Source organism: Alligator sinensis, unplaced genomic scaffold, assembly GCF_000455745.1.
Source record: "Alligator sinensis unplaced genomic scaffold, ASM45574v1 scaffold607_1, whole genome shotgun sequence".
Lineage (NCBI taxonomy): Eukaryota > Metazoa > Chordata > Crocodylia > Alligatoridae > Alligator > Alligator sinensis.
This window is the reverse complement of record NW_005841935.1, coordinates 1,247,344-1,260,083: the sequence shown is the minus strand read 5'-3', so window position 1 is coordinate 1,260,083 and position 12,740 is coordinate 1,247,344. Positions and strand designations below refer to the sequence as shown.

Below are 12,740 nucleotides of genomic sequence, written 5' to 3'. Positions count from 1 at the left end.
CTTTTCCCCCCCTTTTAAAAAAAAAAAAAAAAGAGGGGTGGGGGGGGGAAAGCCATGTAGTCTCCTGCACACTGAGCTCGATATGGCAGTAATGTTGTTTTGCAATGAGTTTCGGGCATTGTTTGAGGCAAAGCATGAGAGTATATAACAGTACTTGTCACTTCATTCAGGCATTATAATGTAAGTGCTGTTTGTGTTTTGGATATTAATGCTGAATGACTGACAACAAAAACATTTACATTTTTTAAACTTACAAGGTTTTAAAAGGCTACGAATTCTGTGTTTATATGTATTAAGTCTTTTCCAAGATGAAAAGTATTTTTTTCCTCTAGAATTTTCTCTCTAGTGGGTTATGGAATAGAGAAAATCCCACACAATTTACTGATTTGTTTTGATGCACTGGCTGGGGGAGTAGTTAGCTGATTGCACGATTTCACAATGATTACACACTTAATTCATACAACACAATTTTATTTTTAAACTCTTTGCTACGTATATAACACTGCTTAGCTTTAAGAAACACCACAAACATTAAAAACACAATAATTACATATATCAGAAACAATGCTCCGAATGCACTTCCTTCCCAAACAATGCTATAAGAATTAGTGTTACAAAAACAAGTACAATTACAACTAGAAGTTAAATTTGAATCAATACTATTATTTTTCATAATATACTTACAATCCTAGAATTCCGAGAAGCCAAATACCAAAATATGGTTTCATTCCTCAGTAGTACGATTTAATGGGTTGGCCTCAGTAGTACGGTTCAATGGGCTCGCCTCAGCAATACGATTCAATAGGCTGGCCTCAGCAGTGATAGGACTAAGTCCCCCTTCCTTCAGTCCCTTTCAGGTGCTCCGCGGCTTCAGCGTGAACTAAGAGATTCGTGTTCACGGAAAGGTTGGGTCAGGTGATCAGTCTGATCCAGGCTACACTTGCGATTCTTTCTTCGTTGTTCTGCAAGTGAAGTCACCTCCAAATTGGGACAGTAAATTACAGTTTTTATTGAGTGAGCTGCCGTCAGTGGGCTCCTCCTACTCAACTTGTCATTACTCCCAAATTTGGGCTCGGATCTTACTCAACAGATTCTTTTGCCTTTGTTGAGCATTTTAAATTACTCTTGGGGAGACTTCCATATCACTGTAAATACCCTTTTCTTACCAATTTGGTTAAAAGGCCCTAGGCTTTGATCTCTTGGAATTCAGAATATTTGCTCTCTTTGTAAAAGACTTCTAAAGATAAAATTCAGAAGCAAAGTCAGGACCTTTTTTGCACGTAGTCCCAAAACAATGAGCTAGATAAGGAGATAAATCCTATCTTCTTCCTGAAACTGGCTAATGGGCAACCTTTACAAACATTCAAACTATTTCATTCAATATGACAAATTTGTTATAACAAGTTTTTGTAAACATTTTTTCTTAAGAAAAAGCTATGATTGCATTTTAACGATGTAGTTGTGAACATAGCTTTTATTATAATAATTTTCAGTATTAGTTTGCTGTGGTGTTTACAGCATGGTATATAGTTAGTAACAAATTTCCTTATGTACATAGTTCTGTGCCAAAGATTTAAACCTTTTTGAAATCAAGTATGTTTGTAACTGATTTATGTAGCAGTGTCGGGATTGGGGGTAGGGCAAGGGGTATCTCCAAGCAATGGACTCTGTGAGAGGTATATAGGGGGTGGGGAGATGCCTCGGCCATTAAGATGAGAAAAGGTATCAAGAAACAGGGTAGGGGGAGGACTTGTTAATGGCAATCATCATTTTGTACCCGTAAAGATCGTAGCTTAGAGGGAGAAGTGGAACAAGGAAAGGTACTCGCATTAGCCCAAGATGGCTGCAGTCAGCATTGTTAAAATGAAAAGGCATGCCACCTGCATATCTTGTCATGTAATTGCGATAACTTACAATAAAGGCAAATGTAAACATGATGACCATTCTCCTGAGTGATGCTAGTAGGCAGGCAAAGTACTGTCAGAGCACAGTCATTCTGGGAGTGACTTCTGGCTTGGTCAGTTTTATGTAGGATCTTGGTCAGATTCTGTTGAGGTGGAGCTCCTGACTGTCACTCTTGGTATCCTCTGGACCAGTAGCACTCAACTTATGACCCATGGGCAAGGTCCTGTCTGCAAAATGACTAGATCCAGCACATAGGATCAGCAGCACAGTTTGGAAGGGGATATGCCAGACCCCCTGTGTGTGTGCCCCCCCCCTCCCCCCCAATTCTTCTTTCCCCCTTTACTAGAGAGGAATGGTGGCTCACTGTGTGTAGCTGAGGGGCTAGACTGCTGCTCTAAAATGTGCAGTACTACTGCTCAGGGCCATCCTCTATTTGACATGAAATAAGGATCTGTGCAGGTACCCTGTCCCAGGATTCTTTCTACTTTTGTAGAGTAGAGAAGTGGCTGAAATACTGCTGGAGGTGTGGTTTCTGTCCTGATTGACTTAAGGTCACTTTCAGTATCCTTTCTTACAAAGTGGCATGGCATGCATGGTGTCTTAGCTATGGTCATCTCTGGGAAACTAGCTTAAGTCCCCTGGTTTTTGTTTTGAGGTAAGAGACCTTTCTGCACATTTTCCCTCCCAACGGGAAAAAAGTCCAGAACCTTTGTGGGTCTAATTGCAAACACAATGGGAAGCCATGGCAAAGGAAGTGGCAGGCAGAATAAATAGGTGTGCTCCCAAGGTGTTTGCTAAAGTATCGGAGTGCAAAAAGGCAGAACATCAGCATGTAAACAAAGAGATAGCATCCAGTTGCAGACTCTAGAGCAGTAGGATCCAAACAGGTAAACAGAGGGGCAGGGCAGTAAGACAGCTGCAAACCACCAATATATGTTTGAGCAAAAAGTTAAGGATTTTTTGAGTAGTATCCTTTATTGGACCAACTACTTAGGACAGAGTTAAACAAGCAGTCCTATGCAAGACATTTTGCTACCACTGTGCTGTCTTTTTTACTTGGACCTGAAGAAGAAAGGTATATAAATAAGTATGGCTCAAACCGTCTCTTGCTCCAGTGCAAAATGTCTCTTGGCCAGAACAAGGATAAAGCTTCCACATTTGCTCTAATGCTGTTTTTATATCAATGTAGCTGGACTTGCTAGCACAAGAAATCCATGGAGATTGCTCGTTACCAAGTTCTTTTGCTCTTCTTTGATTTTTTTTTTTTTTTTTTCTTACAGATGCACCTCTTCAAACAGTGTTGCTTCATGTCCTGAGTCTATTCATTTGTACTTTATTCTAAACTAATTAATGAGAAATTCTTCTGCTGGAAACTTTTGTCCTTTCACCAGTAATCTGACTCTAGATTCAAGGCATAGTAATCTGATGGTTTATTTCCCAGTCAGATCATAGCAGGAAAGGTCATTCCTAAGAAGACATAAAATCTGGGGCATCAAAAATTATAAACAGTTTACTGGAGTTTTTCTCAAATGTGTTGAATCTTCTGTGGCTTAAGTAAGAAAATCCCACGTAAAAATAAGAAACTGTGTATAGCTCTTCACTCAAAACAGAAGACTATGGATCTTGATGACTGATTTTGTCCCTGTTACTTCCTTACTTTTTGAACAGATAACTTGCCATGCCGTTGCTTGCGCAGAGACTGCGCGAATTGCTCAACTGGTGGCTCGCCAGAGAAGTTCAAAAAAGAAAGTGGGACGACAAGTAAACTGCCAAATGAGACTGAAGAACACAGCTCCATTCTCATTAGTAGGTAGGAGTTCATAACACCAACTACAGTTTAATGAATTCTGCTTTTGTCATGGGCAGGTATCGGAAGTCTCCTTTCAGGGACTATTGCTGACTATAAAAGATTAAAAGAATACACAATCCATGAAGTAGTTTATGTACTCGTTTCAGGATTTATTTCCTTCTAACTCTTGTTAGCATATCATTTTTAGTGTGTGTGTGTTTGTAAGTCCAGTAGAGATTCAAGGGTTCTCTCTCTGCAGAAGAGCTGTTGTCTTTTGTTGTTTTTGGGGAGCAGTGGGTATGTGTTTTGTTAAGATTTTCCCTCTTTCTCCCCCTCCTAGTCAGGATCAAGTGTGGATTGACTGGATTTTCAAGAATATTTAAAGCTAGTAGTGGGAAAAATTACTTGGGGGTGCTCCTTCATGGCAGGATTGGGGAAGAGGCAGCAGAGCAGGGTCACAATACACATTAAATCCTTGAAGCAGACTTAGTAGCATATATTCTTCCTACAGGAACAGCATGTTCTGCCTCTGAAAAGTAGAGATTGGAACTTGGAGTCAAGCTGCTTTCCTTCTTCCATCCACTTCACTTTTTTTTTTTAAGTAGGTATCACTGTCAAGGGGCGAAAGCATGGAAAAGGAGAACTAGATGCCATATCACTAAGGCCACAGGCTCAAACAGGTTATTCCCAGGAAAGCCCAGCTGCCCAAAGGAAAATATTTGTAACCACATGATATGGCCTTTAAATAGTGGGAACTCAGCCTCTAAACGGGGAAACTTTTTACCCCAGGACCAATTTCAGAGCATTCTCATCCTGGGACAAGATATAACAGGGCAGCATGGAAACGCACCAAAGCTTTACCTTCAATCTCCCCATTGGAGGGCTGACACTGAAATTATCTCAGTAACAGTGCTGCTTTCATTCCTAGCTGGCTAGGAAGAGAAAGCAGTCTGTTTTAGTCAGCATTGTTTGCTTGTTTTCCAAGTGCTGGAAGTTGCTATTCCTAAAGAGCCTATCTTTTCTTTAAGGGTGCTTAACTAAGCAGTCCCACCTTTATCTCTCAAACTAAATGCTCTCAAAGGGTGTGTCCAGATGAGCAGGAGCATTTGTTTCCCCAGGGACAAGTAGCAGCAGCACACCTTGTTGTGTCCCTGCTTCTTGTCCCTAGGAAATGCCTGTGCTGCATGCGCTCTGGCATGTGGCAGGTTACCCCAGGTATGGTAGGACAGGCTGGGACCAGCAGCCTTACCTGGGGTCCTGGGAGCCTCTGGGAGCTGCAGTTGTAGTAGGAAGCCTGACCAGCAGCTGGAGCATGGCTCTGGCTGGCCAGACTCAATTTTGTGTGGTGAGCACTGATGCTACATGTGCTGCCCTGCTTTTTTTTGGTGGTACTCTTTTAACCCTGGGAGATCCCAGGGTCAACCCCACCCTGCACTGCAAAGCAACAGCACAGGGAACGCCTGCCTGTGTGATGTGTGGCGCTGCTGTCCGTGCCCATCTGGATGCGCTCAAAGGTTCCATTAATGGCTTCTTGACCATAGTCAGAAAATAATTTTGAAGAAGACTCAATGAGGAAAAAGTCTGGTCAGCAGCTTGAAATGCTTGTCCTTGTGCTAGAAAAGCAATGCAAATTGGAAGGCCACCTCTGTTTTGGAGTTAATTGCTAATATAAGAGGATGACATGATTCTTGCATACCCTAAAATTAACAGTGCAGAAATAAGATGCATCTCAAACTTGTTTTGAAGTGTTCTACAGAGGCCTGCAAGCCTTACATGAAGAAGTGCTCATAAAGTGAATGTTTAAAGCAGGGATAGGCAACCCCTGGCACATGTGCCAATTAGTGTCATGTAGAGACATTTTCCTTGGCATGCCAGGAGGTGTGTCAAGGAAAATGTTTGTTAAAAAGAATTTAGAGTTGCTGCTCTGGGCTCTCCAGAGCAGTGACAGCTCCCAGTGCTGTGGCAGGCACCAGGGGCAGGGGCAGGAGAACACAGGCAGGGATGCAAGGACACTGCCTGCATTCTGCTGACCCCACCCCCATGTCTGTGGTGGTGCACAGGGGAACCTGCAAAATCAAAAGAGTTGCCACACATCCCATTCCTTCTGACTTCTGCAGGTTCCCTTTCTTGCCCCCCCCCTTCCACCACTCACTGCTCCCTTCTGATCATTGAGGAGGTGAAAATAGTGGTTTTAACTATGGTGCAGTTTTTGCCTCCCAGCTGGTCAGCAACACAGTGTGGCTGCCAATGCCCCTTAGCTAATCGGTGCTAAAAACAGTGCCAATTTAAAACTTCAGTTATTGCCTCCTAGCTCATTGGGAGCGAGCGGCAAGCAGAAGAGCCCCTCCACCAACCAGTGGTGGACCTTCAGGAGCACAGGGAAACCTTCAAGAGTAAAGGAGTCACTATGCAGCCCACTCCTGCTGGTTTGTTTGTTTTTTTTTAATTTGGTAGGTCCCTAATCAGGGACAGAGCTGGAGGAGTTTGGGGGGGCAGCCCACCCTGCCCATGCCCCATGCAGATCTGGGGGCACACGTCCCCCCCAGGCCATCCCAGGGTATGTGCAGCAGCAGGAGCCACCCCCAACCCTCCCTGCACCTCATGAACAAGCTGTGGCTTCGTCCCATGCCCCACCCTGGCTGGGCAGTGCCTGCCCCAGCCCCACTCCTTCTCTCACTGCAGGGGCCTTGATCTCCCCCTTACCTCTCCCCTCCCCTTCCATGACAATGGACTTACCAGCTGGACGCAGTTTTCCAAGTTTCCAGGCTGTGCTTCTTACCGCCTACATGCTGTGCTGCAGCTGCATGCATGCATGGGCATTTATCGGCCAAATTATCAGCCACATCAGGCCGACTTTCCGATTTACAGCCAATTCTAATAATATAAAAGCTTTAGTCAGTCTGTCTGTCCATCTGTCTGTCTGTCCAGCCAATCAGAGTGCTCTACACAGACAGAGACAGATGGTGGTGCACCATCATGATGGTGGGGGCTGAGGGGCCAGAGAGGAGGCCTCTGCTGGCCTTGCCCCCTTCCCCTGCTCCTTGGAGGAAGATGGGGACAGCGGGGCCTGGAGCAGTGCCATCATGGAGGGGACAGAGCAGAGGGGCAAGGCCAGCGGTGCTGGCCTCACCCCCCCTAGGTCTGTTCCTTGGAGCCAGGGGCTGTTGCCTTCCCCCTCCCCACCCCAAACAGCAGACAGCAGGGAGGGGAGGTGTTGGGGAACAGGGGAGGAGGTGTTGCTGGTGGCTGTGCCCTGAAGTGGTGGGGGAGGTGGAGAACAGCCCAGGCCCCAGCCCCAAATGGCAAGGGTGAGGGGGGGGGAATGGCCCTGGCCCTGGCCTGACATGGTGGTGGGAGGTGGAGAATGCCCCCAGCCTTGGCCTGAAGTGGTTGGGGGGAGGCGGGGAGTGGTCCCAGCACCGGTCCAGTAATTATAATTTAATTTATACAGATAACAGTAGAAAAATAAAAAACAACTTTTTGTTACTTTAGTTTTACATGTGCTCAGATTTAACCAATAATATTCACAAGTGGGATAAAGTTGGTAGGTAGAGGATTTGTTTGCTAAAATAAAGTGAAAAAATAAATGTTGCATTAATATACTGTTGCACTTATGGAAAAGCAAACACTAGTTTCACATTTCTGTACAGTGAAAAGCTTTTATTATTCACGGTGACATTTTATCATTAGTGAACTATATAAGAAATCTGAGAGAGACCTCAGGGTTGTTGGTTGTAGTCATGTTGGTCTAAGGATCATAGGCAGACAAGGTTCTTTGGGTACTGTGGTATCTTTTATTAGACAAACTAAATAGTTGGAAAAATTGTTCTTTGCACCCTTTCAGGCACTAGCTCCTGTTGACAGACCACTAACAATTTATTTTCCCCCTGCACCTCCAAGCACTGATGCAAGGACACTGGTAACAGTTTAAACATTTCTCTGCCCTTATATTCTTTGGGCTAATGCAGGGGCGGGCAATTATTTTGGCTGGAGGGCTGCTTACTGAATTTTAGCGAGGTGTCAAGGGCTGCAAGGGCAGCCTTGCCACTTGATAGGTGCCCCACCCCCTGGTCACCATCGTGGGACTGGAAGTCCCACCTCCTAACCCCTGACCTTTTCTACCATAAGTCCCTCCCCTTGCCCCTGGACATACTCCTTTCAGCAAGGGGGTTTGCCATCTCGGAACCAGAAAAATACCAAATTACATCTTAAAAATCAAACCTCTACTACAACGTTCAGTATTTTAATTTTCAAAAAGTATTTTTGTCCTGATTTGCATGTGCACGCACGTGTGTAGTGTACATAGAGGTAGGTGATTATATAATAGCTTAAAATGAAATCTTACTCTTGTATGTTGTGTGGCAGGGTATAGGTGGGTGGGGACTGTGAATGTGGGGTGTGGGTGTGTATGGGGTTGGGAGGGTGTGGGTGTGTGTATGTAGGGTGGGGGAGCATGTGGGTGTGTGTGGATATGTGGGGTGGGCGTGGGTATGGGGCTGTGAGTGTGTGTAGGGGGAGGGTGGCTGGGGAGGGTTGTGGCATGTGTGGAGAGGGAGGGTTTGCCCACAGCCCTTGCTGTGGCAGGCAGAGCCCTGGCAGTGTTTCTTCAAGCCAGAGTTCCGTGCTCCTGGCCACATGCCCCCACTTGCCACCACTTCCCCTCCTGTCTGCCACTGCTGCCCTTCTGCTGCTTCTCAGTGTCCCCTTGCCGCTCTGGAATCGCATCCAAGCTGCATGGACGAGACCACAGGATGCATTTGGAACTGCATGGAGCCAGCCAAGAATCGCAGGGGCTGGCCCAGCTCCTACTGAATCCTGTGGTCCAGCAATGCAGCTGGGAACCACATGGTGCTGGAGCAGCTGGCAGGCAGGTGGTGGGTGGGGAGGAGTGGCAGCGGCAGGCAGGAGGGCAAGTGGCAACAAACGGGGACATGGCGGTGCAGAGACAGCTGGGTAGGAACATGCAGCCTGCACTGGTACTCCGGGGCCAGGGCTGGCAGGGGCCCAGAGTTGGGCAGCAAGCCCGTGGGGCCTGGTCTGGCCAGGGACTCTGTGGAGCTGGGCCAGCTCCCCACTCTCCCTGCTGGCGCAGCCGAGCCTGGCTCCATAGAGCCCCTTCCAGCCCTGCCCTGCACTCCTGCTGTGGGCCCTGGCTGGCCCTGGCCCCGGGGCACTAGCATGGGCCCTGCACTCCCACCCAAGTATTGCCACATTCTTGTGCCACCGTGCCCCCCCCGCCTGCCATTTGTGTGCTTTCGTGCCCACCACTTTGGCACCATATGGGTCCCAGCTGTATGGTTGGGCCCACAGGACTCTGCAGGAGCCAGCCTGGCCCAGCCCTGAGGATTGGGGTGATCACCTGCAGTCCTCCCTTGCCATTCTGTTCTTAGCTGAGTTTTTCTCTCTGGTGGAGGGAGGTGGAAAACAGCCCTAGGGTCCCAGGCCTGAAGCCTCTGCTAGGCAGAAGCTTCCAGCTGGGGGAGGGGTGGGGCCGGGCTGCTGGGTCCTGCTGCTGCTAGTACCCTGTCATCTTTGCCAGGCAGCCAGGGGGCAGATAAATATTATTTTTCTAAATTTTTAGGGGCCCCATGGGCTGGATAGAATGGCCTGGCGGGCTGGATGTGGCCCACGGGCTGTATTTTGCCCGCCCCTGAGAGAATGTATCCTACCTTAAATACATCCAACATTGTTCTAGGTAATTTACCAGACTGGTAAAGTGACAATGTAGAGAGAGAGAGAGATGTCTACATTTTAAAGGTAATATATTTTGGATATCTTACTTTTCATAGGAACATTAAATTAGCAAATGTTCTTGTTTTTAGTTAATTTGGATGGGGAAAGCTTTTATTTCCCTAAGAATCAGAATCACTGAAATATTTGGCTCTTCCTTAACAGCTCGCAAAATAATAGCTTGTAGTAATAGACTCATGCTTCACTTAGTAGTAATACATCCTGAAAAAACATCAGCATTAAAACCTTACTTTCAGTTGTTTAAATTGATGTGTCAAGTCTTTTGTATGTAGAGATCTTGGTTTACACGTTTTGGCAAAATCTTGTAGCATTGTACTCTCCCAGGTGTTATATAAGCATCTTAAACCCATGTCACATTAGGTTATGTATATTTAAAAATTCAAGAAACGTTAGTAACTTAATTTTAAGACTCAAGGGAATTTTAATTGATCTTGTAACTAATTTTAAATAGTTCTGTACTTAAATGTTTTAAGTATTTGTTCCCCTTCTTTACCTGTGGCAGGTTGGGTTGTGAGATTGGGTTGGTTGCATAGTTTTAGTAGCAGATCAGGTATGGATTTGTATAGGATGGGGTCACATACCAAGGTATAGGTAGTTCAGCTGGTGGTTTGCATAAGCTTGTTAGCTGAGGTCTGAGGGGTAGCCAAGGGTTAGAGTCCAACCCAGGGCCAAAACATAAGACAGAACAGGGTCAGGAAGAAAACCGGGTTGGATACCTACGAGAACCAAGTTCCATCAGTCCAAGATGTGAGGCAGAGGTTGTCGTCTGAACAGGGTCAGCAACTTCATCTAGAGTCAGGGTGCAAAGGCAGGGAAACGGCAGAGCAGGAGCATGGACAGCAGGAGTCTTGTTGTCCAGACAGCTTCTCCAGGGAACAGGAAGCCTTTATATAGGTGGGACAGTCCAACGGAGGGCTGAGAGCCTCAGTCCAATCAGGGGCCAGCAATAGAGTGCCTTCCCCTTGTAGGGCCACTTTCCTCGCCACTCTTGTCTTCTCCCATGAGCTTTGACCTAGTGAAGGACTCAGCTGGGGTTTGATCCCCAAGTTCCACGTTTGGGACTGGGTCCTGACAAATGGTTTGGGATGATTTTGCCTTGGGCTGGAGATTAGATTTAGATGACCTTCAGAGGTCCTTTCCAGCCCTACTTTTCTATGATTCTGTTGTTCAAACAGTCTGACACTCTGTAGTTGTAGTATAACTCTTTGAAATGTCTTCAGCCAAACTGCTGGCATGTAACATTAAAAAGTGGTAGAGCAGCTTTTAAATTTAAAAAATGGGGGAAAACCTGTTGGGTGCAGAACAGAACACAGTTCAGATTGACATACCCTATAAAGCGGTGAAACCATAAGCATAGGGCGGAGGTTTTCAACCTTTTTTTGAGCGGTGTACCCCTGGCGGCTAGTTGCGGAGTGAGGGGAGGGGGCGGCAGCCACACATGAAGCAGCAACATGGGGTGGTGAATGGTAGTGGCTGTGTGAAAGTTTCCCCCTGCGTCCGGCCAGGCAGTGCCTGTGTAGCCCGCAGAGGGGCATCACTGCCCTTGCCCCGGCCCCACCCTGCTCATGTGAGGCGGCAGCACAAGGTGGCGGTGCTCCGTCCCTGTCCGCATGTACTCCTTGGGACCTTTCAAAGTACCCCCGGTTTACAGCCCCTGGCATAAGGGATAAGAAACAGGAAGGGAGTACTTGGGTGAAATGCAGAGAGAAGCACAAATAAATACCTTTACCATCTTCTTTTAAAAAAAAGAAAAGAAAGTCTCAAACATAGCCAACAAGGTAGCGAAAAAGTGTAAGTGGTTGTAGACAGGCTAGAAGTCTAAGATCCATGATGGAGGGAACCTGAATACTTTGCTATAAATAACAATATTGACATTGTCACAACCCAAGGGTGTGATTTTGTTTTTGTGTGTGCTTTGGCACCACTGAATTATTTTCCCGCCAATTTGTAGCTTTCTTTGCAGTGTGCATTTCTTCTTTGCAGCTAGGAAATGCACGTTGCAAGGAGTTCCCACCATTTGTATTCTAATTCGAGCCCCATTATTGGCTTGCGTTAAATTATTCACGCGTGGCGGGTAGCGATTGGCTTGCTAGCCGTATAAAAGGCTTGAGTGGTTTCCGCCCAAGTTGGAGGACTCCACAAACACCAGGAGGAGGAGACTTCACGTCTCGTGAAGATCTCTAAGCGCTGCGGAGCCTATTGGACCCAGTGTATTTCAAGAAGGCAACAGGGGTCTGATCAGCCTCTAGCCTCTCCCCGTCACCGAGCGCAATCCTCGATGTATCCCTCTTCCCTGCGCGCAAAAAGGATCCACGGAGCCTCGACAACTCCGTGGGAGTGATCCGAGTACTGTCTGAGTCCTCAAACGAGGATTTAAGCGGAGCTTTGCCTGGGAAACTGTCCAGCCTACACCGCGACCATCTTCGGTGTAAGTAAACAATCTTGAATCAACCATTACGCGTCCGTGCCTAATTCTAGCGTGTCGCCTGCTTTCTGCGACCCAGCGTGCCCAGGCTGCTAGCCACAGCCCGCGCGGCGCGAGAAAGGGCCCGGATCGCTCCCTGCCCGCACACGGCGACGAGGATGGGATCAGGAGAAAACCCGCTAGAGCTAGAATTAGTTAAGAACTGCCCTTGGCGCGATAACAAACGCCAAGTGAAAAGTTTTGAGGAGCTGGAAGCGCATATCGCTTACCACCAGGCGGGCGGAACGGGTGAGAGATGTATCAGCGAACGCCTTTCGCTGAAGGGAGAAGAGGGAGCTTCCGAAGACGGAGCCCCGAAAGAGAGGGAAGTGTATTTGCAACCCGCGGCATTCGGGTGTATGATGAGCAACGAGCGGGTCCTGTTCAGGCCCCTCGATACTGTGTCCCTCGCCAGAGTCAACCCGGCAGGCGCAGTGAACCCAACCCTCACCCGGGAGTGTGCCCGTTGCCTATGATATGCTTCGGAGAGTGAAGAACCGGTGCCAATCGGCCGGTTCTCCCCTTACATGGTGGCGTCTAGATTAAGGGGTCGCGAGCTTCCATCCGAGCTCCGCGAAGATCTGGAGACGGAGGAACGCGCCGCAGATGAGAGGGTGGCCCTACAGTATGACAAGGGGGGAGAATTGAGTGCAACTTTCCGTACAATTACTGATTTAATGAATAAGAATTTAAGTTTAAAGGCCCAGCTGCGTATGGCTGTTCAGGCGGTCAAAGAAGCGGCTGAGAGAAGGGATCCTGAAACGCCAGTTCAAGATGGCGCCGAGCAAGAGGGAGACCGCGTGGAAGAACCAGAAAAGAAGGGTGGAGCTT

The 12,740-nt window shown here is 47.2% G+C and overlaps 1 protein-coding gene across 1 annotated transcript in view; it reads left to right on the top strand.

Moving 5' to 3' along the window:
- Positions 1-12,740, top strand: part of TDRD7 (tudor domain containing 7) — a 99,920-nt gene that overhangs the window by 17,170 nt on the left and 70,010 nt on the right. The window contains 1 exon segment of the mRNA XM_014518017.2: positions 3,574-3,715. Within this exon segment, the coding sequence (XP_014373503.1) occupies positions 3,574-3,715 (142 nt within the window).